This window comes from Manacus vitellinus, unplaced genomic scaffold (genome assembly GCF_001715985.3).
Source record: "Manacus vitellinus isolate BGI_N305 unplaced genomic scaffold, ASM171598v3 scaffold_16_pilon, whole genome shotgun sequence".
In the NCBI taxonomy this organism is placed as follows: Eukaryota; Metazoa; Chordata; class Aves; order Passeriformes; family Pipridae; genus Manacus; species Manacus vitellinus.
Genome location: NW_021939189.1, coordinates 15,728,487 through 15,756,216, shown reverse-complemented (window position 1 = coordinate 15,756,216; position 27,730 = coordinate 15,728,487). Strand labels below are relative to the sequence as shown.

The 27,730-nt window shown below is 51.5% G+C and overlaps 1 protein-coding gene across 2 annotated transcripts; it reads left to right on the top strand.

Annotated features, from left to right (window-relative positions):
* TRIP4 (thyroid hormone receptor interactor 4) lies at positions 1–27,730 on the top strand. 2 transcript variants are annotated; one of them, XM_008924109.3, is made up of 13 exons: positions 1–98; positions 940–1,106; positions 1,327–1,463; positions 3,563–3,796; positions 4,370–4,448; positions 6,405–6,534; positions 6,869–7,084; positions 7,411–7,537; positions 8,236–8,423; positions 9,379–9,503; positions 9,860–9,951; positions 23,265–23,367; positions 27,490–27,730. In XM_008924109.3, exons 1-13 carry the CDS (start codon positions 13–15, stop codon positions 27,555–27,557), a joined length of 1,752 nt encoding a protein of 583 aa, XP_008922357.1. In that variant the 5' UTR covers positions 1–12; the 3' UTR covers positions 27,558–27,730. The 2 variants fall into 2 exon arrangements, with proteins under 2 accessions (XP_008922357.1, XP_017925341.2); XM_018069852.2 differs by lacking the exon at positions 27,490–27,730 and having other exon boundaries at positions 8,236–8,365.

Sequence of the window (27,730 nt, the reverse complement as noted above, 5' to 3'; positions counted from 1 at the left end):
CCCCCGCGGAAGATGGCGGCGCCCAGCGCGCTCCTGGCCTGGTGCGTCCAACACCTGCGGGGCGACTTTGGGCTGGACGTGGGCGAGGAGGTGGTGAGGTGAGCGCAGCCGGGACCCCCCTGCCCCTCGACATCCCTCCGCGGTCCAACACGGAGGGAACGGAGTGTGTCAGAGCGGCGCTCGGGGATCTGTGCCCAGGGTTGTCCCCTGGGCACAGTGCCCCCCTCAGGGGGCACTGGAGGGGCGGGAGGTGGTGGGGAAGGGTATGTGGGGTCACAGAATCACGCATTTAAAGGCCTTTGTTTGCTTGTCCTGCAGGACAATTCCAGGCTGATTCTTATGGGGGGCCCCCCAGGCAGTTTAGGAATATCTGTATTTGGTGGGAAAATGGAGGTTCGGCAGAGAATTCTCTACTGAAAACAGTGAGGCATTTTATACTGCCAGCTTTTCAGTCAGCAGGGCAGCCTACAAGTTTATCTTTGAGGTTTCATCTTGGAAAAGCAATTCAGTTGCTGGCATATGGAAGTCACCAGTGCTCCCCTAAGCTTTTCTAGAACATCACTAACAAAGTAAGTCAGAGCACTGAGAAGTTACCTGAACTACCAATTACTTCACCCATTTTCAGAAACCCCCCTGAGGTCCTTGGAGACAGATGCTGCACTTTGCCAGACTTTTCTGGGAAGATTATTTCCATAAGGATACAGAGGTTTGGAGACACACTGTTAACTCTTCAGCAGTTGCCTGCTCCTTCACAAACTGGTTTGGGTTGGGAGGGGCCTTAAAGCTCGTCTCGTTCCAACCCCGGCCAGGGTCTTACTACAGTATCCACAAACCTGATCTGAAAAGGAGAGAGCAATGACACACCTGTACCATTAAACTCCTGGATCAGAGCTAGAAGAGCAGCCCCTTACCCACGTTTATCCCCTTTCCCCCTCGCAGGTACATCCTGTCCATAACCAATGAGGACGAGATCCGGGAGTACGTCATCGACCTCCTCCAGGGCACCGATGGGAAGAAGAGCTGGTTTGTGGAAGAGCTGCTTTCCAGGTGGAAGAAATCCTCCCAGCTGCCATCTGAGCCTTTCCCAGCATATCGGAAGAAGGACGGTGAGTGCCACGGGGAAGAAGGAACCAAAGTCTCCAATAAGCCTGTCTGGGTTGTTGTGTTTATGAAGAGTTGTATGCCGTGAACCCCTGCGTGGGTAATGGTCTCATTCCTGGTTATAGGGACAGGTTGAAGCCCATTTTTAGTCACCGAGTAGAGTCCAGGGACGTCTTTCCCTTGCTGGTGCTCACCCAGCCTCTCTGTGCTTGCACACACTTCCAGAGGCTTCGGAAGTGCCACGGGCTGGAGACCAAGGGAAGAAGGGGAAACGCAAAGGCAGGAACAAGCAGGAGACGCCTGCGTACACTGAGCCCAGCACACACGTGGAGGAGGTGAAAACCCCCCTGGACCTGGCCAAGGTGAGCATGGTGGGGACACTGGGGTGGCTGGGGGTGACTGGGCAGGCTTGGAACCTGAGGTGTGGGAAAAGGAATATCAAACACCAGTAAAGGTGGGATTGGAAAGTGGAAATGAGCATTCAGGATGTCTGGGGCTGGCATGCCCAGGTGGCCAATGGAACCTGGCTTGTGCCAACCGTAGTGTGGCCACAGGCCCAGGGCAGTGACTGTCCCCCTGTGCTGCGCACTGCTGAGGCCACACCTCAAATCCTGGGGTCAGTTCTGGGCCCCACACTCCAAGAAAGACATTGAGGGGCTGGAGTGTGTCCAAAGAAGGAAACGGAGCCAGGGAAGGGGCTGGAGCACCAGGAGTAGCTGAGGGAGCTGGGGGGGCTCAGCCTGGAGAAAAGGAGGCTCAGGAGGGACCTTCTGGCTTTCTTCAACTCCCTGACAGAAGAGTGGAGCCAGGTGGGGGTCAGGCTCTGCTCCCAGGGAACAAGGACAGGATGAGAGGAAACAACCTCAAGCTGTGCCAGGGGAGGTTTAGGTTGGATATTGGGGAAATTTTTCATGGAAAGGCTGGTCAGGCACTGGCACAGGTGGAGTCCCCATCCCTGGAAGTGTTCAAAAGGTGCGTGAATGTGGCACTTGGGGACATGTTGGTTAGTTGTGGTACATGACAGTGCTGGGTTAGTGGTTGGACTTTGATCTTGTGAGGCTTTTCCAACCTAAATGATCCTACAATTCTATGATATGTAGTCTGGGGAGAAAGCTTGTGTATGTTTGTGTCTATAATGGGGAGTAAAATAATCAACAGGTAGCAAATCCATGTCAGGGTGGATTTTGCTCCCCTCAAATGCCTGGATGAGAGAGCAGGCGAAGGAAGTTGAGGCTGTAATTGGGAATAAAAGGGATTTCTTTAAAGCAGAGGTGTGACGGTGGGGAATTGAGGAAGCCACCAAGTGGATAGAACATTCCTTCTTGCTGTATTTAAACCTTTCCAGTCATGCTGAATAAACTTGAATTGGGAGCTGAAATATTTCTGAAAGAAACTGCAAAATAAGATGGTAAAAATGCTAAATCCCAAGAAATGCTGCTGTTTCCAAGCAGCACAAGGCTATGCAACAAGCAGTAGTTGCCTTCCTTTGTGGTAGTCAACTTACTCTTTGTAGCAGCATCCAAGCCCTGAGAGGCAGAGATGAACCTGAGTAAGGAGTGGAACTTGAATTCGTGTTTTTAAATGGAAGTTTTTGGAGCAGGGAGTCTGCAAAGTGTTTGTAAAAGTGTTTGTAAGATAAAACCCCACGTTTTTGAATTGAAGGGTTAAAAATGGGTGTTGGTGTTCCATTGCCCTGGAGTTATCCTCTAATTTAATTAAAATTAAAAAAAAACAAGTGAGAGAGCTCTGCCAAGGTCACTTTATCTGATTTTGGGTTTTTTTTCATGGTGGCACTGTTTGGATCTGGCAGTGGCACTAAAACCATTCGGGCTTTACTGAGGGGACTGGAAATGCTGCATCACTAGAGTGAAACTCAGGTGAACCGCAGAATCACTGAGGCCAAGTCTCAGAAGGAGGAGCAGAGTTTATTTTGCAGCTCAAGACTGGAACCTGCTGTGCAGAGAAAACCTCTGCTGAGGTTGCTGTACTTGGTGGGACACGGGAAAGCTGCTGGGAGGTGCCCTGGCTGTGAATGTAGTGGCCCTGCTGCCACCAATAGTTCTGTGTTGGGACAGGCACACACAGGGTTTCCCAGGGCATTGCCATAGTCTAAATAGTCTTTGGAATAAATCTGGAAGTAGCTGAGCTGCTGTTTGGAGCTCTTAAGCCCCCGTGAGCTGCTACTGCAGCCTTGATCCGACCAGCTCCAGCTCCAGCTCACATAGGCAACAAACATCAAGTGCATCATCAACATCCTGGTTCCTTGATTTGTTTGGATTCTTGGAGCTTTTCTGGCAGGCCTGAGCTTGTCTTTCCGTTCAGTCTGGGGTCTGGTCCAAGTTTCCTTGCAGTGAGGCAGAATAACACTTGTGAGTCCCCTGCCCGAGGGTCAGTGCTCACTCTCTGCTGCCAGTTTGGCACTTTGAGCGCTGTTTGTTTGTTTATATTTTTGCTTCCCCAGGCCCAGGAGAGCAGCGGTGTTGTCGGCAGCAGTAGCATTTCCTGTAAGAAGAAGCCCAAATACGTCAGCCTGTACACCAAGGAGGGGCAGGACAGGCTGGCCGTGCTCATCCCAGGCCGTCATGCCTGCGAGTGCCTGGGCCAGAAGCACAAGCTCATCAACAACTGCCTGACGTGCGGGCGCATCGTCTGCGCCCAGGAGGGCTCCGGGCCCTGTCTGTTCTGCGGGGCCCTGGTGAGTCACCAGGGGGTTTTTTTGCCTTGCTTGGACCTGGAGAAGTTTGCTGGATTAGCCTCTTAGATAGAAGTTCCTCTAGCAAAGTTCTAAAGCTGTGCAGGAAGAAACCTCTTAGGAGGTTTCCCTCATCATTTGTATCAGTTTGGAGCTTGTCTGGTTTCTGACGGTCTCCTGTGCGTCACAGCAGTGTCCAAAATATCTGCAAAGCTTCAGCCCCATCCTGGGCACAGCCCTGGCTGCCTTGTCAGGGGCAAGAGCCGCAGCCAAGGCCAGTGTCCTGACTTTTCTTCAATGCTTGTGCAAGATGAATCCTTTAGGATATCTGTCACACCTGTATTCTGTTTGAAGGGGACTTTTTGGAGAAAGGGGGCAAGTTAGTGATGGCAGATGAGAGGAAATTCCTCTTCATGTGAGAGGAAAATATTGGTTGGGTGGACAAAATGTTTTAAATCAGATTCATTGCTACTTTGACAGATCAGTTTAAATTCCAGTGGCCAATGAAGAGAGAACACCTCTGAGTTAAGGGTTGTTGATGGGCTTCCCAAGTCTTCATTTCCTCTTTTTCTTTAGGTGTGCACTAAAGAAGAGCAGGACATTCTTCAGCGGGACTCCAACAAGAGCCAGAAGCTGCTGAAGAAGCTCATGGCAGGTGAGTAGCAATTCCATACCTGGAATAGAGTGAATCCAGTCAGTTTGTGCATGTTATTTGCTTCAGTCTTCACTGAGCTGCTTGCCCTCATTACTTCTTGGTGTCTGTGGTGGGTGTTAAGAGGATGGATTGGAAGTTGGTTCCTTGGATCTTTCCTGCAAGCCTCAGCAGCACTCCTGGGCTTCAGCAGAGGTGACAACTGCGAGTGTCAAATGGCAGTGTATGATGTCCTTACCCTGAGGCCCCAAGGCTGCTCCTTAGGCATTCCAGAATCAATCACATGAACTGGATCGTTGTAGCAGTCCTTGAAAATTAGGATAAGTCTCCTGTGGAATGTGTGCTGTGGAAGATGAAGTGCTGCTATCTGATGTGCTGGGTCTGCAGAGGTGGTGGTTAATATTTCCTAATGGCTCTTCTTGTCTAACACTTATCTTGGGAGCTAAAAATAGGAACAGAGCCAAGACAAGCAAGAGGAAATAATACCCAGTGTCCCAGCGAAGACCTGTGCATTGTGGGGATGTTTGTCTGAGTTTAACTGAAATAGAGCCAAGGTCGTGGTGTTCTTGGTGGAAAAATACACTTTGCTGAAGAAATGGGGGAATATTTCTTCTCCTTAGAGCTGCTGAAGTGGCAGGAGGTCCTGGAAGTCCTTGTGAACACCATCTGGTCACAGAGCTGGGATGTTATATCCTACCTGTAGAAATCTTGGTGTACTTCAGGATCCTTTTCCTTACCACTTCGACCTCTCCTCCCCTGCCCCTGCCAGCTCTTGCTTTGTTATCTGTGTAGGTAAAAGCTGGAACGTGGTTTGCTGTTTGTCTTGGGAGTGAAAAAATGTGGATCAGTGACCACAGGGAAACACAGACAATTGTTTGCCTGCAATAAAGGCTTTGCTTGCCTGGTGGAATAAATATACTGGTTTGTGCCATTTGGGCTTTGGGGCAAACCTTTTGTGGGTTTTTTTGTTGTTCCCTGTTGTTTGGTTGGTTGGCTTTGGGGCCTTCGCCAGGAAGGTTAAGAAGAAAGAGCATTTGCTGGGAATAGATTTCTCCATCTCTGGCAACAGCTGGGCTGGAGAACCTGTGTGTCAGGGGAGGATGTAGTTTGTGAGAGGCACAAACAGCAGCAAGTGGAAGGCTCTGGACATCCCTGGAATTGGCACTGATTTGTCCTGGGCAAGAGGCTCCTTGTGGGGGTAACAACGTGTAGGGGAGGGTTTGGCTCTTAGGAGGGGACTCCTAAAAAAGCTGGTTGCTGGAGAAGAGAAGGCACTGGGGAGAACTTAATGCCCTTTCCAGAGCCTAAAGGGGGCTTATGAAAAGGAGAGAGAGACACTTTATAGACAAGCAGTGATAGGACAAAAAGGAATGGTTTAAACTAAAAGAGGAGAGATTCAAGTTGGATATTAGAAAGAAATTCTTCTCTGTGAGGGTGGTGAGGCCCTGGCACAGGTTGCTCAGGGAAGCTGTGGCTGCCTCATCCCTGGAAGTGTTCAAGGCCAGGTTGGATGGGGCTTGGAGCAACCTTGTCTAGTGGAAGATGTCCCTGCCCATGGCAGAGAGGTGGATTGAGATGGTCTTTAAGGTCCCTTCCCACACAAACCATTCCATGATTCTGTAATTCAAGGCCTGTGGTTGGTGATGGACAGAATTTTGACTGCCCAAATTGTTAGGGAGGGGTGAAGGAGAATCAAAGACCAAGAGCTTCTCTCTAAACTGTACCCAGACCTTGTCACTGTAGTATTTAGATGCTTTCTCCTCTTCCAGGGAAGGAGTCTGTGAAATGGGCTTGAGGGAAAATCAGGGCTTCAGCCTCCTTGGAAAGATGTTGGTCTTGATGCCATGTTGTTCTTTTAGCTTCTGGGATGGCATTTGGTTTAGGGGGCATATCTGCAGCCTGGCCCACCCAAACTGGGCTTGAACTCACCAACTGGCTATAGTATGTTTTCTATCTTAGGTGCTGAAAGTTCAGGGAATTTGGATGCCATAAGCAAGGACTTGCTGCCTCGCCAGGAAGCGAGACTCAAAGCAGGCCTGGAGATGGCTGTGAAGCACAAAGACAAGCTGTTGGAATTTGACAGGACAAGGTAAGATGCCAGGTGAGAGACTGTCATGAAATAGCATAAGTGGCCTGTCAGGCAAGCTGCCTTTTGCAGAAATGTTGGGAATTCCTTCTGAAACCCAGGCTGCAGCCACAGACACCTTAACGATGGTGTTTAGTGGAACAAGAGGGAGCCCTTGGAGCGGATCCCATTTGGGTGTCCTTTCTTTGTGTCCCTGTAATTCCAGCTCTCTAGAGAGACCAGACAGGAGCGGATTGGAGGGCAGGTTTGGGGCAGGTTATTGGCAGGTTTGGGGTGGTCAGTGCTCCGTCCTATTCCCACTGTGCTCATCCTCTGCCGTGCTGGTTGCTCCTCACAGCGTGCGGCGAACCCAGGTCATTGACGACGAGTCAGATTATTTTGCCACAGACTCCAACCAGTGGCTGTCCAAGCAGGAGAGGGAAGCTCTCCAGAAGAGAGAGCAGGAGCTGCGGGAGCTGCGCCACGCCTCTCGGCTCGCCAGAAAAATCACCATTGACTTCGCGGGCCGGCAGATCCTGGAGGAGGACAACAGCATGGCTGAGTACCACAGCAAGTGAGTGAGCACTGGCAGCGTGCCCGAGAGCATGGAGGTGAAAATCCTCAGGGATAGTGGTCTGACATGTCTATTAAAGCTGCCCTGGAAAGAGGTGTTGCAGAAGGCCTGTCTCAACAGAACCAATTCAGCTCAAATTCACACCAAGCTGAGTTTCTGTGGTGGAGAGGAGTGCCTGTTCAAATTGGAAATCAGAGTGAGCAAGGAAATTGTTTAGTTGAGGGAGGTGGGGAGAAACCACTTTGGATCAGAATGTTTGTGTGTGAAGAAAGGAGACATTGCCTGGGGAAACAGGGAATTTCCATGGCTGTTGTTTGTGCTTGCAGGCTGGATGAGACCATCGAAGCCATTAATCGTGGTGCTCTGAGCGAGCCAGGAGGGAACTCAGAGGCAAAGGCAACGCTGAATTCTGGTGTTCTGGTGAATCCCCGTCTCCTCCAACCTGCTCCTTTGGTCAGTGGGGTTCAAATGATTTATTTCAGAGTAATGACTCATTTTGGGAGAGTTGAGCTTAAGAATTTTCAATTATAGCATGTCTGTTAGTACCTCACAGGATCACAGAATGGTTTGGATTGGAACGGACCTTACACGTTATTTTTTCCAACCCCCTGCCATGGGCAGGGACACCTTCCACTAGACCAGGTTGCTCCAATCCCTGTTCAACCTGGCCTTGGACATTTCCAGGGATGGAGCAACTTCTCTAGACAACCTGTTTCAACATCTCACAACTCTTAACAGTAAAGTATTTCTCCCTAATATCCAGTCCAACCCTGCCCTCTGTCAGTGGGAAGCCATTCCCCCTCTTTCCTCTTGTGTTTTATCCCCTTTTTCCTCTGTGTCCCTCGTTGGCCAGAGAAGGCTTGCCAATGCCCTGCTCTGTTTCCTGCTCCTGGTGGGTTGGTTTATGGGAATTTTAGCCTCCTACCTCCTTTTCAGGAATACACAACAATCTCTCAGAGTCAGAATAAGGCTTTTTTACCCTTTCAGCTCTATTTTCTGAAGCCTGTTCTGCCAGATTCCATTACCAAAAGGCATAAGGGTAATACCTCTGCCCTTAAGTGAAGGAAAATTCCAAATAGGATTTGCACTTGATACACATTGTTCCTGAAGAGGTGCTAACCTTTTCCCTGTTTCTTTTGAACCCTCTCTAGTGGGTGGACCAAACTGGTTTGCTCCCGCAAAGGAAAAATGTTCATTCCATGGATGCTGAAAGCGAGTCTGGCTTGGAGCGGAACAGGCTGCGGATTCAGGATCGAGAGCTGCTGGAGATCTCAGATGATGGTTGGTGCCTCAGCATGCACCAGCCTTGGGCTTCCTTGCTCGTGAGAGGAATCAAAAGGTGAAGGTGTCCCAGGCAGCTCCTGCTCCAGGGGAGATGGAAAGTTGTGTTTCTCTTCTGTAGACCCACTGGCTTTGTGCAGTCACTGGTAGCTGTGATAGCTCCAGGTTTGGAACCTGTGCTTCCTCTTCCTGTGTATTAATGGTTTGAGGAGCTGGAGAGTATTTTTTTGGGCTAGTATCTAACCTGGAAGGGACAAGTTTCTTCCCACTCCCTGAATGTAGAGAGAAGCTGAGATTTCTGAGCTGTAGTTGGGGCATACCTGTGTGGAATTTGAAAAGCAAAGAAGCTGACAGTGTAAAATATGTTATTCTGGTCTTTTTGACCTTTATAAAGAAGGCAACAATGGCACCATGTTTTAAAAAAAACCCAACCAGACACATTCCCCTTGGCATTACCTTCTCCCTGTGGGCTGGGAATCAAGGTACCAAGAGAAGCTCCTTCTGTTAGTGGAGAACAAAGAATCTTCCTGAGCATTTTTTCCCTTCACTGAATTTTTTCATTTTAGAGAGCAAAGCCTTTTCACTTCCCAAGCTAAAGATGATATAAATCTTAAGGCATTCTGGGGATGCCGGAGCTGCTCCGGTACAGCTGCAGAATTCCAGGATCCCCCACTAACTGCTCCATGCAGATGCCTGGTCCCTCAGTGCTCTCTCAATTGCTCTGTGTGACTGTTGGAGCTTGTGAGGGAATTGTGTGAGCAGATTGTCCTGCCCGTGTGTGCTGGCCTTGCTGGGAATTGATGTCCTCTCCAGCCATGAGGACATGCTGTGCTTTATTTGTGACGTCATTTTTTGCCCATGTCAGCTTTTCTTCGTGGTCTTGGCACATTGCTTGAGTTGGGATAATCAGGGCAAAGCTTAGCAGCAGGAATTGGGTATATCTGATTGAAAAATATGTCCATGTGGGTAATCTCTGCTGGAATTTTAGTTCAAAATTCTCCTCTGTTCTCTAGGGTGGAGGGCAGAACCTGGTACACATCTCATCGGGGGAGGTTGTGGATTGCAGCTACTGCTAAAAGACCTTCCCCTCAGGAAATCTCTGAACTGGAAGCCACCTACAGAATGCTGCTCCAGAAAGGTGAACTCTCCTTGGATCTTGGAATGATTTGGTACATTGAGCCACGTAATGAGCAGTGTCAGAAATCCCTCTCTGCTTTGCTTTTAACCTTTTGGTCTTGAATTTCTCTTCATCCTTTCTGCGTTCCTGTCAGAAGCAGGGAAAGCTGTATATAAAATTAAATTTGCCAGTCTTAGTCCTATCATGGGGAAGATCCTGAACTGGTAAAAGCACAGGTTGTTAAAATCGCTGTATGTGTTCTTGTGCCTAAAAAAGCAGAGGTGCATGTAGGAGAGGGAAGGGCACAGGGGGCTGGAATACCCCACCTGTGTGTGCAGGAATGTGAATCCCCTGAAGACATATTTCTTTTGCTGCAGATGTGGAATTTCCAAGCGATTATCCCTCAGGTTGCCTCCTGGGCTGCGTGGATGTGACTGATTGTTTATCACAAGAGCAATTTCAGGAGCAGGTGAGTACAGCAAATAACCCTTTCCAAGCTTGCATTAACCATCAGACTTTTAAAGTGGTGGAACTCACCTCTGGAGAAGACACTGAGTGGAGATTTTAGACTGTGTTGAGAGAAGACAAAAGTTACTGCAGGGATTTGGGTGGCAGAGAACATGAAGGGGCTTGGAAACTCAAGACAGCTTGGAAACATGGAAAACTCTGCAGCTATGGTGGTGCTGTGCCATAGGACCTTATCCCTGCCCTGTGGTGCCAATGGGATCACCTGCCCTGGTGAGGGTGGCCCATGCAGAGGCATCATGGTCTGTAGCTGCTGGATCTGCCCGGTGCTTCTTCCTGGAGCTGGAGGTCACAATGGCCTCACTGGTGGCATCACACTGGCCTTACTGGTGAGTTGTGAGCTGTGCTCTGGTTGGGGCATCAGAAGAAGGAGCTGTGGGAGAAGGTGAGTCCTCTCCCACCAGGGAGGGATGAACAGGAGAGCCACATGGTCTTCACGGAGACCCTGCAGAGAGGACATCCAAAGCCCATGGATACAGGGAAGGAGGGACACTGGGGAGTACAGTGGGCTCCCAGTGGAGTCAAGGGACATTTAAGTGGCCTTTTTCTCAACGAGGCAGGTGATTTGGTGTCCAGGGACAGGATAAGTTTAAGGTACCAAGGCTGCCTTCACCTCAGGCTTCACCAGCAAAGATCTCCCAGAGATCCTGGAGAAGGGTTCAAGGAGGAGGAGAGGGATTATGTGTAGTGAAGAGAGGTTGAAATCAGGAGTCTTTTGAGAAATCTCAATCCGTACAAGTGCATGGGTGATGGTGCTGTGCCTCCAGATGTGCTAAGAGTGTTGGCAGGTGGCTTTGTGAGGCCACTCCTACCTTGGGAAGGTTATGGAGACTGGGAGAAGACCCTGGTAACTGTTAGATCCACCATTAAAAAGGGAAGGAAGGGATGCCTGGACACAACCTGGTGAGGTTGTGTTTCAGTCATGGGAGAAAGGCGCAGAGGTTGGAGTACAAGCAGCAGAGGGAGCTTTGGTACTGGAATACCATGAAATCTACAGGACTCTTTGGCCTTGCATGGGAACAAGCATTGGGAGAGAGAGAGGAAGGGACACTGGGGCCAGTGTATGGATTTTCTTCTGTAGCGTCCACTAATTTACAGTTTGGTCTTAAATGGAGATTCTTGTCCATCTTCTGCTGTCTGTTAACAGTGGTGAAGAAATACATCCTAATCTCTCACAGTACTTTTCCTCCTCTTGCTTTGTGGATGTGTTCTCCAGACGTTGGTAGAATGACTGTGACAGCATCTCTGGTCTGGGAATTGCGCTGTAGGTAACTGGGTTTCAATCTTCCCACGGAGGACCCTCACAATATTAGCCATGTTCTCTGGGAATCTCTCCCAGTTTGCTGGCACTGCTTGGCCACAGAGGCACTGGAGGAAGAGCAGTGCCAGAAGGAGCACCATTATCCACCCTATTAGTGAGAGATTCCCCTCTCTCCTCAATGCCATGGCACTTCCAAGGCTATATTTCACTGGCTTTTTGCTGCTCCCACATTGCAAACTACTTATAACTCCTAATTTCTTGCCTTTCTGCAGTGGTTTTGTCCGTTTTTTCCCAGGGTTGCTTTAAGCAGTGTTCATTTCCCTCACTGGTAAGCTTGAATCCAGAGATCTGAGCCTCTTTCTGCAGTTGCTTTATGAGGAAGTGTCTGGTTTTGTGGGCTCTCATGAGCAGCAAGTGCATGTGAAGGAAGCTGAGCTGAATTTAATTGCAAATGTCAGCATGATGACAAAGTGTGCAGCGCCAGCTCAGAAATCCGAGTTGGATCTCGCTGGGAGGAGTAAATCCCTGTTGCTCACGTGGGTGATTCAGCCCAGGTTCATCAGGAACCGCGTGCCAGCACCGTGATCCAGCCAGTTCCCGGTGTGCAAAGATCCCTTGTGCCTCAGGGGGAGAGGGAAGGAAGATGATGTGTTTTCCCCACTTCTGGCATGCAGAAACATGGGATATTTCCTAGAGGTGTGTTAGCAGGCAAAGTGAGGTGATGCAGAGCAGAGACCTCGTGGGGATTGAGCTGCCGCGGAGCTTTTCCAGGCGCTGTGCTTTGACTCACACCTCTCCTCTTCACCACCTCCTCTTTGAAGCTCCTGCATGTTCCAGAAGAAATCATTTCACAAGTGCAGGGTGAACCATGCTTGCAGGTTATACCCACCTCCCAAGGATGAAGTAGTTCCCTGGCTTGCTTATGGTGTTTTGATGGTGGTCCAGCCTTTTTTGGCAGCCATGGAGGCTGGTTTGACTTTTGTGACCATTTGTTCCCCTTGGCAAGGGAGACTCTTCCTGGTCTTGGGTCTGTTCTTGGTCCTGGGGCTGTTCAGCCTGGAGAAGAGAAAGCTCTGAGGAGGCCTTAAAGCCCCTTCCAGTGCCTAAAGGGGCTCCAATAGAGCAGGAGAGGGACTTTGGACAAGGACAAGGGAGAATGGCCTGGAGGAACAGGACAAGGGGAAATGGCTTCCCACTGCCAGAGGGCAGGCTTAAATGGGATATGGGGAAGGAATTGTTGGCTGTGAGTGGGTGAGGCCCTGGCCCAGGTTGGCCAGAGAAGCTGTGGCTGCCCCATCCCTGGAAGTGTCCAAGGCCAGGTTGGACAGGGCTTGGAGCAACCTGGGCTAGTGGAAGGTGTCCCTGCCCATGGCAGCGGGGTGGAATTGGATGGTCTTGAAGGTCCCTTCCAACCCAATCCAGTCTGTGATTCCATGATTCCACGGCCTGTCCCTCCTGTCTCTCTCCTGTTCTCTCTCAGTGCTGCTGTCACCCACTCCCTGTTTAGCACTGTCTGCAGATTTAATTTCCCTGCTGTTTGCATCCTCTCTCAGGTTGCTAATGAAGATGTTGTGGCTCCCTGCTGGTATTTTTCTGTCATTATCTTCATTTAATTTTATTTTTTTTTACACTTGTGCTCGAAAAACCAAAATTAAGCAACGATGCCCCAGCAGAGTCAGACCCATTCCCTGCCTGAGCTCTTGCATTATGGTCAGGGAGGGGTTATTTATCCACATTTTTACTGGACATGTAAGCCTGGCCTTGCATCACCCCTCAGAGGGCTCAGTCCTACCTATCTCTGCCCTACCTGCAGTATTTGAGACCTGTCTGACATTGCTGAGGTGGTTTGCAGATCTTCAGGGTTGTGTGGGAAGCAATGATGGAACAGGATCTGATGTGCTGTAGCTGGTAGGGAGCAGAGGAGGAGCAGAGGTGTCCTTGGGATAAGGACCAGTGGCATGTCTGGTGACATTGCCCTAATCCCAGTTGTGCTGCTTACTGCATAAACTAGTTAAATCAGCTCCTCTGGGTCTCTCCCACGTGGAAAATAAAGCAGCACTTCCATCAGGTTATTTACACCTCGTTTTACTGCTCAGAGCTCTGATCTCTGGATTGAAGCAGCTCTAGGAGCAGAAGCTGTTGTTGGGTAGGAAAGTCCAGCCCAGATGTCCAGTGTCATCTGCCTTGTCTGCAGGGGACTGAAGCAGGAGCTGTTTCCTGAACTCAGCCCTGGTTGCCTGGCGCCAGGAGATCCCTCTGAAATCTCAGGATTTCCAGTTGAGCTTTGCACATCTTGCCCCTCCTCAGAGCGCATTCTGAGCTCGTTTCCTTCTCTCCCTGGCAGCCACCCAAAAACTCCTGGTAGAGACCAGAATGATCCCTTTGTTACACTTCTCGGTGCTAGAGGTGACCTGGAAACTTTCTTCCCCCCGTGGAGATCCGAGTGTTGACGACGGCTTTTCCTTGCTCCGGGGCTGACGTCACCGACACCTTGAGCCAAGCGAGGAGCTGCCCCTCTTTTCCTGCAGAGGTGTCAGTGACTTCAGCAGCACCCACTCGGGATATGTGCGATGGGGCAGGCAGGGCTTGGCGCAGCCCTAAAGCCGGCAGGGGAGTGTTTACACCGATGCCATTTCAATGTGCTCTGAGGTCCATGTTCATTTTGCTAATGACTTTGATCCGAGAGACTATTTGACTGGGAAAAGAATGTTTCCTGCTGCTATTTCGGTGGCTGATAGGTGTGTTTGGGCTAATTTTGAGTCCAGGCGTACACACATGATGATATCTGGCTGTAGTTATTATCCCAGGCTGAAATATTGGGTAATTATGTTTGATGGGAGTTAAGTGTTTATTTTTCATTTCTGGGTGATCACTTAGTGTCCTTAAATCAGCACAGGGGAACATGGCAAAGCTATTTTTGTGCCACGAGATTGCAACTATCATGTAAATAGCTCCAGCTTTCCCTCTCAGGAAATTCGGGTTTAATCTCTTGGCCTCCTCTTCCCTCTCCAGCGAAAAGAACAGCAAAAAACATGAGACTCAGGTGCCCAGTGTACAGGACTCAGTTTAGATCCTCAAATAGGAGTGGAGAAGGGTAGAGACTTTCTATATTTAGCCTCCAGAAGGTGCCTGTTTAGATTATCTCCAAATAAAGGAACAATAGCCCGCTGGGAATATTTTCCTAAGGAGTTAATGAGAGGGAGAAACACAAAAACAGACACTGACGTGTACTTTGAAGAACAGTATAAATACATAGAGACTTTTTATGGGGACCTTCTCCCTGAAGGAAGGGTTTCTTAGTGCAGGCCCTGAGGGAGACAAGTGCCTGTTTGTGCGGTGCTGGGGCTGTCCTGGCACCTTCCTCACCCCCTCCACCGGGATATTTGCCTTCTCATTCCTGAGGCACCTCTCCCGATGAAAGATTTTTAACTAGATCAGATTCCTCCTGGAGCAGTCTAGGTGGCTGTTAATGATTGCAACCCATGAAAGGCCTTTGAACTTTACAGGTCCCTGCATTCTCCTGAGCTGAATTTGTCTTTCCCACATAGCCTGATGCCAGATCCACTGGTGGATTAGGCTGGCTCGCAGGGTGATGCATCTCTTTAGTTTGGGTTCTCACCCCACAAAGCCCCCTGGTTCGTGGTTCTGGGAGCAGAGCAGGAATACAGCTGATTTAGATTAGAGAGGGTAAGAGATGGGGGAGTTTTTCCGTATGGGAAGTGCTTTGGTTTTCATCAGAGGCTCTTCTGAGGCTCCAGCTGCCTCACATACGCTAGCAGGTTTGCTCAGGCCACTGCTCAGGCTGTTAAGATGAAGGAGAGATTGTCACTTGATGATGATTAATTTAGGAATGCATTAACATGCCAAAGAAATCGAATGATAGAGGCCTGCTTGCCCTCTCCTCTGGTTTCCTAGACCCAAGGGAAAAAGTGAAGCCAAGGCTGAAGCATATGACTTAATTAATGATGACTGTGGACTTAGCCTCTGCTACCATTTCAGCAAACTACTCACGAGCTGGCAGGGCCTTTTCTCTCTCTCAGATTTGGTCACTGGACTTGCTGCCTTCTCGGTGTTTGGTTTTTATTTAATCCTGAAACCAAGGGTTAGATAAAACTGACCTGGGGCCTGGCTGCTGCTCGGGTGCCTCACAGCCTCCCTGGCTAGGCTGAGCTGTGCCCACCCTTTCCATGGTGACCTCAAATGCTGGGGATCAGCTCCAAAATACAGCCCTCACCATATACGTACCCAAGGACTCTGCATGTCATGGATTCCCTAACCCTGAACAGACTGGTTGCTCCACATCCTGGTCCTGTGAGAAATGCCATCCCATTTGTTGTGTTGAATCAATCCTGGAAGCAGCTGCTGGGTCACACCTCCTCAGGGAGCAGCAGCAAGGGTCACTGTGTGGAGTGGTGGCTGTCCAAGGGAACCAGGGACAGTGGTGCCTTCTCTGTGTAAGGCTGTGTTCCCGACGTTGGGGTTTTCTGAACTTCTTTTGTGTGTGTCCTACCCCTGTGCTTCCCAGCTCTGATTTATGACAGGACTTTGTGAAGCTGCTTGAAGTTGTCTGACTGTATGCAGCAGGCACTGTGAGCTGCCCGTGCCAGAGGCAGGTGCCCTGCTTCCCCGTCGTGTCCTCCTCCCCACTGCCTTTTCCTCCTCCTTGCCAGGTCTAGCCGAGGGTGCGAGCGGTGGGGCTGTGTTGGAGCTGAGCTTAGCCCTGCTTCGGCCATTCCTTGGCACGGGGGGATAAAACAGCTCTTTCGGCCTTGTACCCTCCCAAATATTTTTCTAGGTCCACCCAGTTTCTCCCAGACTAGTTGTCAGGCGCTCTATAAACATCTCCAGCCCTTCCAGGGTTTAGCATGGGCGGGTGTTGTCCCGGGCTGGGATTTGAGCTGCACAAGGGTGTTGGTGGCTGTAGGTCCCGCGATGCCGGTTCAGGGAGAGCCGGGGGGTGCAGCGTTTGCCGGCACCGCTGAGTCCTTGGGGTCTTCCTGTGGACAGACTGCTCGGAGCGCATCAGCACGAGTTTGAACATTAAATCTACATTTCAAAGTCCTGTTATTACTTATTACGTTTTAATTGCTTCCCCTGCCCTTCGAATCAAAGTACAGCCTGTGGTGTAGGAACAGCACGATGAGAGCCGGGGCTCCGGGCTGGGAGGCGGAGAACACCCACTGGATGGATCCGCCCGGCCGGGGGAAGGATCCTGCGGCGATCCCGGCCTGCTGCGCCTGGAGCTGGTTGTGTACCATCCAGGCGTGCGAGGGGCAGAGCAGGCAAGGGTTGCCAGGCATCATGGTGGGAAGAAGGGGAAAGGAAGGCCGGCTCACAGAATTCCTTGCGCATCCTGGCGCAGGGAGCGTGTGCCAGCACACGAGCTGCCAGCAGCAGCTGGAAGCGCTCAGGAACAGCAGGGAGGATGTTGACTGCAACAATGCATCAAGGCTGCGGTTTGTAACCTCAATAGTCAGGCAGTTAAGTTTTTTTTCTCTTTTTTTTTAACAAAGACATTTTGATTGCCAAATCCATAACCATTAGCAGCTGTGGTTTCGAGCTGTTCCTTCCTCACACGTTGCAGTCTAGACCTGACAGGCTTTCAAACAAAAGTTTGGCTGCCGGCTTTTGTTTGGATTTCTTTGTGATCCTGGTTTCTTTCCTTCTTTTCCCATTCCGTTGATTCAGATTGAACATGGATGTGTATCCCAGCCGCTGTGGAGTGGCTCTTCTGTATCCCTGAGCTCTTCTGTGGCCAAGGACAGCTTGTAGTGTTCCTTGGGTGCATGTTCTGGATGTTTCTGCCTCAAGCTAGAAAATTTGGCGTTTCTAGAAAGTTGGATCTGCTTTAGGCTTTCTGTTTAGGAAAATGTTACATTTCTCACAGGCCAAAAGCTGAGTGCTGAGGCAGAGGGAGCAGGTCCTTAAAAGATGATGCTTGAAAATATTCTCAGAGTTTGGAAGTGTGATGCAAAACCATGTCATGAGGGGGATCAAAGCTTGGATTGAAGTGCTTGGTGCTGTGCAAGTACTTTCCAGAACTGGAGGGCTGAGTCAGGAGGTGACACAGAGCAGTTGCAAAGCTGGGTCTGCTGTTCCCAGTTGGGTGTTACCTTTGGGTGAACGTGCCCTGGAGCGCTCCTGGGTGAAGGCTGGGTTGGGAAAATTGGCTGGATAATCTGCCAAAAGGAATGTCCTTGCAAAGAGACGATGGAGACCACTGCTGTGGAAACAACAGACAGGAAACTGATGCTCCCACACCACTCTCCTTGGAAAAGTGACAAGGATGGATGTGGCTTAACATGCAGTTAAGCATCATCTCTCTCATTTTTGATGGCTCTATTTCTCCTGGATCCACATGTCCACGGTGCAGGTGTTCCTGTAAGTGCCCTTCTTTGGCCGCAGCACCCCTGTCAGTCCCCAAAAACTACCAACTTTCTTTTCCCGTTTACAAACCACTAAAGAAGCATTTTCTAGCTGGATGGTGAGCAATTTCCCTCCAGAGAGGAGGAGAAAATGGCTGTTTAGTAGTTAATTACCTGTTACGTTGCTCTGACAGCGATGAAGCTTATGAGGCATGAAAGAGGAGCGGATCCGCCTCTCCCACAAATCACCAAGAAAACGGGGTGAAGGAAGTTGTGCTCCCCAGGGATGCCTCACATCCCACTGCTCTCCTTGCGCATGGCCAAGGGGTTTCTCCAGCGCCCGGGAAGAGCCCAGCGCGTGTTCCTGCCTGCTGGGGAGAGTGATTTATTGCCCCTGCTGGTTCCAGCAGCCCTGCTCTTTCCGAGGGGATGTCGTCTCCGCCAGGGTGATTTTTTTTTCCCTTTGAATGCGTTTTATGGTGAACTCTCTTGCCAACACATGGGCTCTGCTTGCTTTTATTCTTTCCAGACAGCGTTGCTTTCCAGTGCTGCCTCTTTTATTCCGAAGCTCTTGGAGAGCAGCAGGGAAATGAAGGCTGGAGCTGGTGTCCTGGCCCGGCACTGCCTGGCAGAGCGAGCCGTGTTTTCCCTGTTGTTCACCGAGGAGCCACGCCAGGAAAATGATTCACCCCTTTCCATTATGAACCTTGCAGAGCATCTCAACCCCCTCCTCCCTGCCAGTGCCCCCGGCCACCCCCGGCAGCTGTAAGATGGAGAGGGTGGTAGTGCCCCGGGGAAGGACTACAGGTTCCAGCGTGCAATTCTGCGCCGCTCGGGCTGACCGGGATGTGCTCCACGGGCACGGGGAGCCGAGGAGAGCTCGGGCTGCATTGAGTGCTCCATAGGCAGGCGTGTGTGAAACGCCGCGGCGATTCCCACCCCGTTGTCTCCCTTTGTGTCCCGAAGCCTTAATGAGAAGGAAGGATGCTCCTAAAAGGTCGCTAACGGAGCTGCCGGGCAGTGTTTGGGCTTTGTGCTGGCGGAGCCGCTGCTCCCTGCACGCGGTGCCTTTGTTCCTGCCTCGGATGCGCCGGAGCAGAGCTCATCTCGTTAGTGATGGTTTGGCTTCCTCCCAGCACGTTTTCTTTCGGCTCTTTCCATTCCCCTGCCTTCGGGTCACGGCGCTCGGGTTCAAGCCAACGCGGCTTATTGGAGAGGGGTGAAGAAATCCAGGGGTTCGGGACGGCCCTTCTCCAAGTTTTTTTTTTTTTTTCAAGATGGAATCAGGACGAGCTTAGGGTCCCGAACGCTGCGTTGGTACCAGTGACCCTACACGGCCCTGGCATCCCACTGCAGGCTTTACCCAAATCAGGGAAAAAGTATTTAACAGATTGGTGTAGGGGGAAAAAAATAGCAGGAGGGTTTTTTTCTCAGCTGTCAGAGAAGGTGGGTTTGTGTCTCTGCTGGCTCCGAGCTGGCTCGTCCCCTCCTTTGCTCTTTTGCTGTGGGCTGTGGAACGGGAGGCTGGCAGCCCTGCTGCTATTCCTGGTGCTGACAAGCTGCTGATGGGAGACAAGGGATGGCGAAAACGAAGTGTAGGGAACATTCATTAGCAATTAGCCCTGCCTGCAGCTTGAGCGAGGTGGCTGTTGGGGACATCTGATAGCCACTTAATACACATTCAAAGCGTCGGCTCTGGCGTGAGGGTGAGTCTGGTGGCCAGTTTTCAGAGGAGCCCAGCCCTCATCTCCCTTTTCCAGCTACATTTAACCTCGAGCTCTTCCTGCATGCATTAAGCCCTTGAGATCTGCTTTTCTTTCCCCTCCCAGCTAATCTCCTCACAGCCAGGATCTTAGAGACCTGTTAGCAGCAAATCGAAGCCCAACTGGAGTGGTGGGATGAGCAAGGAGGGTGGTGTTTGTGTGGACGCCGGTGTGTAGAGCACGTTCGTGGGGTTTTCAGTGCGAAGCAGTGGGCAGGAGCAGCAGTTGGTAAAGCTGTGCCGGCTCTTCACAGCCCACGGAGCCCACGGCCTCCCAGCTGCCTCGTCACCAGCCCGCTCCGAGGTGGCAGAAGGTCTGAGAGGAGGCTGAATCATTTTACGTTGCATAACCCCTCTCTTTCAAGCTTCTCTGCTCATCTGCAGGATTGCAGGAGGGTGAGTTTGCTCCTTCTTGATGGACAACCTGGCCTCTGGACTGTATTTGTTGTGGCCACCTTCTCCTAAATGCAGAGTTGCTTCCAGGTAGAGGCAATGTCAAGCCTAGAGTACCAGCACCTGTTTTGTTAACGCCCTCAAGATGAGAATGATGAGTACCATTGAATTTAAGAAGGAACATCCCCCATCAGACTCCTGACTGGGTTTGATTCTCAGTTGCCAGAGGAGAGGGAGCATGGTGTCCTTCTGAATTGGCCTTTTATTTGAAAAAATGCTGTTGCAGATCCTCATTACTGGGGATCATGGAATCCCAGAGTGGTTTGGGTTGGAAGAACCTTAAAGTCCATCTCGTTCTACCCCTTGCCATGGGCAGGGACAGCTTCCACTCGACCAGGTTGCTCCAAGCCCCGTCCAACCTGGCCAATATGACAGGATATGCTCTGTCCTCTCTCCCTGCCACACTCCATGTGGGTTTTGGGCTTTTATTCCAAGCCTCAAATTTGCTGAAGCGCTGATGGGCAGTGACCACTGTCTGTGGGATGTAGTAGTTGGGAACAAATTTGTTCTCTGTCTCCTAAACTTCTGGCATTGCAGATTGTAGGGTGACTCGACTGACCTCTCCCAACAAAAACATTGAGAAAGGAGGTTTTTTACTTGTTAGACACTTGGGCAGCTGTGAAAAATGTAACGGAGGTGAATGTGTTTGGTGTCTTGGTGGCAGCATCTCCACTGAGAGTGGAGCTCCCTATATTTCTGTGGGATGAATGAATGGAATTAGGTCATGGAAGGGACTGAGGGAAGAGGAGAGCTGGGCTATTGGGTTGACTCATTATGTTGTGAGGGCTCACCCTTAACTTCCTCACCTGGGAGCATCCTGACTCTAGGCAGAGGAAAGGGTTATGGCTCTTTCTCACCTCCAGCAGGCAAGAATATTCTGCTTTTTTTGTTCAGCAGGATGGGATAAGAGGTTTCCAGGGTAGGTACAATAGGAAGCCTTAAATGCAGGAGCTGGATGAGGGGCTCCTTCTCTGCCTCCTGGGACTAAGATGCCAGGGGAAGGAGCGAGGCTTTTTAAAATGCAGGACACGAAGGGATTTGGCACAGGGACAGAAACATACCCTGGGAGCGAAGATGAAAGGCTGTGGTGTGGAAGCCTGAACCTGAGTCGCAGCTGTGGCATCCGCCTTGGCCTTGGGATTGGATTGAACTGGAAGCTCTTGGAGCTGAAGGCTTGATCCTGGCTTTGGATGAAAGCTGTCAGTGAAGAAGCCAACCTGGCTGTTGCCTTCACTGCTGAAGGCAGGGTCCCTGTTTGGGGGACGTTCCCTGGCTGGGGGCTGTAAGGGATGTGAGGGGGACATAGTGGTGTCAAGGTCCACCTGGGAGATGGTGGCTGAGGAGATTTGGGAAACAGCTGCACTCCAGGCATAGGACTTCTATTACACACTGATCCTGGACACCCAACCATGAGGTGTAGTGGAGCGGGGATAGCCCACCTCTGTGAACAGGTTTGGGTGTTCCCTTACACCCCTCCAGTCTATGGAGTGACCTTTGGAGGCTCTGGTGACACAGAGGCTGCTGGATACCTCAGGTCATCTGGCCATGGAGGTACTGCCAGTCACCTGCATGATGCCGAGAGCGATAAAGCTGCGCCAGCATTTCGCACTCTCCAGGCATTGGCTGGGATATTCACATTGGCTCTTTCTAACCTTCCAAGATCCTCCTTCCCTGCAGATGGGAAATGAAAATCCTTGGCATTGGCATGGAGCAGTGGAAGCAAGTCAAGTAAGGTGACTCAGCCAAAAAAAAATAAAGAGGAGGAAACCTGTCCAAGCCCAGATCGGTGCAGCAGGGCATCGGCATGCGGTGTGGATCAGGGCACCCTTCCCCCCAGCACAGTGCTGCACAGAGCAGCTGAGTGCCCCCACGTCTCTGTCTTACTCAGTGCACAGACCTTACACGCTGTTGTAAAATGAGAGGGGTTGGAAACACTTTCCCTGGTTGATCCAATCCCAGCGTTGGGCTTCTGTAAATCCCCCCTAACCGCTGGCAGTGCTGCCAAACCTCACTGCAGCACAGGGAGAGCAGGTCGCTCCCTGCTTCCCTCTCCATGTCCAGCTGTTCCAGGGCAAATCCAAACTCATCTTGGCAGGTCGGTGAGAGCTTTTCAAACACTCGGCCTAGGAGTCATTTGTTAGTAACAAATGGGGGATTTGCCAGGACACGCAGCTCCATCTGGTCTGGCATCCTGTCCCCTCCAGCAGCCTTGACAGATCTGCCTGGGGAAGGCAGGGGAGCAGGAAGAAAAGAGAAGACAGTTTTCCCATGGAAGGAAAACCACTTCCTCAGTCTGTTTGAGCAGTATTTCCTGGGCTGGAGCACCTTCATGGCACGCCCTGGCCTCGGTGCCTGTCAGCACCAGTTCTGCAGCTCATGGACAATCTGAGGGGAGTGTTGGAATATACATTTTTTATTACTGTTTTGCATTTCACCTCTGAATGCCAGCAAGGCTGAGCTGCAGCCAGTCAGGATTTTGGTGCACTTCCTGCATGGAGTAGGTTTTTTCTCCTTTTCTCTCCCGTGGTTAATGAAAGAAGCAATCCTAGAGGTCTTTTCCAACCTAAATGCTTCTATGATTCTATAGTCTGTTTATACTCTTCCTGTATAATTCCCCCATTTCTTCATTGTGGTGAAATCCCTCTGTGGACTCCTTGCACAGAGCCAGCCCTGAGCTGACTTCTCCGAGCCATCACCTTGGCGTGTTGCAGGTGTGTTGCTCACCTTCTAGATGCAGATGAATCTCAAGGGCTGTGTGTCCCACAGGAGGACAGCGCACACTCTGCAAATCTCAAATCCTTGTGTCTGGACTGAGCTTTGTGGGGAAGATTTGGGGACGTATCTGTAGCTGGGTCAGCTGGAAGTGGCCAACCTTCTGGTGGTCATCTTCAAGCTGAGTTTGGCAGGTTGTTTTGATTGAGGCGCTGTCGTGCTGCCTGTGACCGGGGTGGGGATACCCACATTCCAGGGAATGCATCAGGCTGAAAATCAGTCCTGAGCCTGTCCCAGTGAACAGGCAGGCTGGAGAGGGCAGGGCCTCGACCACCTCCCTGTCAACATACCATGTTTCTGATCAGCTTAAGTCAAGTGTGAAACCACAGGGGAAACACAGGTCAGTGCTAAAGGGGGTTGAAAGGAGTTTGGAAGCAGCCAGGGTGAGTGGATCCAAAAATGCAGCAAACTCTGGCAGAAGCGCAGTGGGAAGAGGCTGAGTGAGGGGCTCTCTGAATAACACCCAAACCTGCAATTGTTTGGGGTTTTTCATTAAAAGTTCTTGAAGTGATTTAATCTGAGCTGCTACAGCGTCAATATAACCCATGTTTCGGTTAAGATCCCTCTGCTCCTGCCCGCCGAGCTCTTTCCACGCCTGCGCAGCCGCCCTGACTCTGTTCCCTGTGTCTCCCTGTATTTCACAGTATCCAGACCTGAGCCAGGAGTCCGGGTCTCCATTTGTCTTTATCTGCACTGATCCCCAGGAGATGGTTGTGAAGTTTCCCATCAAAGGAAAGCACAAAATCTGTAAGTAGTAAAGTTTCCCCAGCTGCCCCATCGGCCCTTGGAGCCTGCTCCCCTTGGCACCCCGGCTTGCCTTTGCCAGATGAGTTCCCAACCTTTGCCCTCTGCTCTTTGATCTGGAGGTGTTTGTTTAATGGCTCGAATACATCTGTAATATTTTTTTGTGTTCGGTTCCCCTTGCCCCAGATGTTGCTTGCTTCCAAATACATGCCTCTTCCTGCCTCTGCAAACACTTGGGGAGTCACAGAGTGCTTGTGTCGGCGGCTGATCCGCTGCCGGCATCAGCCTGAGTTGGGATACAAGAGGGTGCGGCAATGGCCCCGTGGATCCACGTGACCTCCTTGTCCTGTAGTTCCAAATCGCCCTCTTGCCCCTGATGATAATGAGGGCTCGAACAGCAAGAGCTGCAGGGCCAGACGGATGTTCCCCATCCAGAGGCCAGCGGGCTGGGATGTCCTGGCAGAGCTGGCGGGGAAGCGCTGCAGCATCTGTCCGTGCTCCGCTTGCCAGTGTCGTCGGTCCCTTTTACGAGCCACCAGCCCCTCCGCAGGCTGCCAGTTATTCCTGCCCGCTGCCGTAAAAAGGATGGAGGAGGGATGCGGCAGCTGGGGAGCCCGCAGTCAGCTCCAGCCTTATTAGCAGCCTCCCCACCACACAGCCCGGGGAAGGCGCCGCACACGCTTGCAGGGGATGTGAAAAATTAATTTGACGGGCTAAAAGCAGCAGAAGCAGGAACGGTCTTGGCTGTTTGTTTAGCAGAGCTGACACCTGGGTGTTCTCCCTCCTTTGCCATGTGGATCTCTGGGAGTAGTTACCTGGGGTGCAGGAGCGGTGGGATTTCTCAGGAAAAGGCTTTTGAAGCACAGGGTAGGGTTATTTTTGTTGAAGTTTTTTTCTCTTCTCTGCTCAGGGAAGCACCTTTCTCCCACAGCTTCAGTTTCTCCCTGAGTGTTGGGGTGTTCCTGCAAAACCATTTGGTTTCTTCTCTGTCTTTTGGGGCAGTACCTGGGAGGTATGTTCAGCCACTGGTGACCAGCAATACTTGGAGAGCTGCAGCATTTGGATCTCACTCAGTCCCCCCCCTGGATGGGTCATTCCCAGTGCCAGTGAGCAGGCAGGAGTTATTAAGGATGCAAACATCTTGGCTGTGGGAGAATATCCTTGTGGCTGTTGCATGCTGGAGAAACTGCATCCTTTTTTTAACTTGTTTGAACCTCTCCTTGCTCTTGTCTAGGCTCTCTCGTGCCCCTTCACTCCCACATCTGCCTCCAACCATCCAGGGGTAGGAGAAGGGGATGCTGCCGTGCGGGGTGAGCACGAGATGACCGGCTTGTGTGCGTCTGCCTCGCCGGGTGCAGGTGCTGCCAGTCCCCTCCCCATCTGTCACATCGTCTCCTTTGTGTTGTGACACTTCCCTTCTTGGAGAAGGATCAGTCTAACAGCCTGGAAGGAAGCCGGCTGTGCTGGCAGCTGCCTGTGCTCCTGCTGCTGGCCCAGCCTTCCCTGCCCTCCATCCCGACAGGAGCTGTCACGGGAGCAGCACGGGAGGACTGTGGAGCTGCATGTTCACCCCCCGGAAGGGACATGGTCCGTCTGGGTGATATTTGTGACAGCCTAGGGAAGGAACAGGGAAGCCTTTGACCTTTCATCAGGGCAAGGCGCTGTTTTAATAGGAGCTGGCATTGCATCCCAGGCAGGCAGAAACTTAATTCTCCCAGCTGGAAGCAGAGCAGAGGGAAGGTGCCGGCTCACATCCCCACCTGGGCTTGCCGGCTGCCCTGATCTCCTTGAAACCTGGCTCAAGCCATGACAAAATGCCAGTTTGTCTTGTTGGGAAGCCAAGCCAGAGCAGTTTTCCTTGCCAGATAACAGCATGGACCTCGCCGCGATGACATCCGGATGCTTCTCCGTTGCAAATTAGTCGTTTCTAGCAGCCTGGGGATGGGAAAAAAAAAACCCTAATGTGGCTTGGGTTTTGCTTCCAGGGTTATTGTTTGCGTGGAAGGGATGGGCACAGTGCTTCTGTTGCATCTGAGAGTACAGCTGTCCCCAAACACATCCCTGCGTAGTTTTAGCACGAGGACAAAGCTCACTGGCTGTTCTCGTGGGAGTTTTCCTTGAATCCTGGCTAAGCTTCCCTGAAACATCGTTGAGAAACCTCCCTCCAACAGCCAGCGGCTGGAAGAGCGGGCGGAGGGACACGATGTGTGAGATCAGCCTTAAATCATTGAGCGGAAAGAGCTGGGGACCCTGGGGCTTTGCCTTATTTTTAGCCTTTCCTTAAAGGTTACCTATGTGGTGTGTGATGTTTGCCAGCTGGAAGAGCAGAAGAGCCTCCTGATGGTTTTGGGGTCCAGGAGGAGCAGGCAGACATGTGAAATAGGATGCTGACAGCCCTGATGGCACAGTGTTGGGTGGGGAGGGGACCAGAGCATGGAGAGAGTGGGAACTCGCTGCCTTCTTCCTGCCAACCCCCACATGGTGTGGGGACAGGCTGGTTGGAAACGTGTCCAGATGGGCTGGCTCAGTGTCCAGCCATAGCAAGGAGGGGGCTTCTTCCCCAGCCTTAGGTGGTGGTGGGGAAATTCTTCTCTGAGGTGGTGGGATGGAGGATCTCCGAGGTGGTGGGATGGAGGATCTCCCAGACCAGATTCCAAACCGCATTTCAGTTTATGGATCAGTTGCACGGTGACCTGCAAACCCTCTTTGTTGAGCCAGAGAAGTACCTGCTTCTCAGGCACATGGGCATGTTTCTGGAGCAGTGGCCAAAGTAGAACTTGTCTGGAGCTTGGTGGATCTTGCCCCCACCACAGATATGCTGTAGCTGGGTTGAAGCAACACAGCTCTCCCAGGGACTGCATGGGCTGTGCTTCATCCATGGGCTTGATACCCCACAAGGATGATGCTGAGGGTGAAGTACTGCCAGCTCCGGCTCCATCCACATCACTGGGATTTGGCTGGGATGGACTCTATCTTCTATTGAGATGGAACTCTGATCCCTTTGCCTCCTCTCCTGATGGTATGCCTGCAGTGGATCCGATGTTCCTCCTAGAGGATGCAGGGAATGCTCCCCAGGGATTAGGGCCACCCTCCCCAGCTCAGGATGGGGCCTGCAGTTTTTGCTGCTGCCTTCTGCAATGCCTTGGAGCCCCGTCCCTACTCCCAGCTACAGAGATAGGCCTAGGCTGGCATTTGGAAGATGGGAAGATGCAGGGGAGCAGCAGAGAAACGGGTTCCTGGGGAGACATGGCATTAGAGGAGGTGACTGGCACTGGCGCAGCCTCTCTGGGAGCTGCAGGAGCTTTGCCTGGGAGAGCGGGAGCATCCTGGCTTTTTTACAGGCAGGAAGAAGGGGACAGGGACACTCCTCCAAAGCAGCTCATCACGCTCCTGGCTTGCTCACTGTGCCTGGCTTCTGGCTTCTGATGCAGGAGTTCCCCAAATCCCACGTCCTGATGTCCTGCCCCTCTCCCAGATGGGAAAGCGGAGCTGGCAGCCAAGGCATTGTGAAGGACAAGGGGAGGCAGTGTTTGCTCCAGGTCCCACCAGAGTTCCTGGCCGAGGTGGCAAAGGCAGCACAGCCCTCCCAGCTGGTGGCCTTGGAGGCCACCAACCTGGCACTTGGCAGCAGAGAGTGGTTGTCCCAGTCACACTGGATGCCCATTGCACCATCGTCCCCAAGCTTAGGGTTTCTTGTCCCCAAGCCCGGCTTTTGGCCGTGCCGTGGAGAAACATGTCCCCAACACGGTGCTTGATGGTCCCCCGTCTCCTCTGAGTGTGTCAACACACATCCCGCGGGCGAGCACACGGATCGGTTCCCCCCTGGTAGTGGCAGGCGAGTGCTGGATGTTAATTTACTCTCCTCCTCGCTGAATTTTCCCCTCTCTGGCGTCTCTTGGCTGCGTCGGACACGCTTGCCCCCGGCTCCTCGGTGTCGTGCCTGCGGAGGAGGCCTCGGTGGCTGGAAACGCCTGGCTCCTCAAGCAGGATAATTGGATGTGACAGGAACACACTAACTAGGAGACCTCGCTGCCTCCAGCTCATTTGCATTGCAAATAGCATTTAAAAATAAAGAGTGATGAGGGTTTGTTGTGGTTTTTTTTTTCTTTAATCCTCTCTTTACAGGGAAACTGGATGCAAAGATCCATCAGGGAGCGAAGAAGGGGTTAATGAAGCAGAAAGCTGTGGGGTGAGCGCCAGGGGAGCAGCACCGGTTCCCACGAAGCACCCGGCTGCCTCCAAAAAGTGCCAGCGTGGTCCTTGGCTCCGGAAAGCAGGTGCAAGACAGATCCATGATCCCAGATTGCTTTTAGGTATTGCTCTATCTGTTGTATTCCAAAAGCATTAAAAGAGATGTTTTCACCAA

Excerpts from the sequence above, each read along its gene's own strand:
- TRIP4 (XM_008924109.3), top strand. The coding sequence starts at position 13 with ATGGCGGCGCCCAGCGCGCTCCTGGCCTGGTGCGTCCAACACCTGCGG. Across the intron at positions 99-939 it reads GTGGGCGAGGAGGTGGTGAG|GTACATCCTGTCCATAACCA; the intron begins GTGAGCGCAGCC and ends TCCCCCTCGCAG. Across the intron at positions 8,424-9,378 it reads CTCGTGAGAGGAATCAAAAG|GGTGGAGGGCAGAACCTGGT; the intron begins GTGAAGGTGTCC and ends TCTGTTCTCTAG.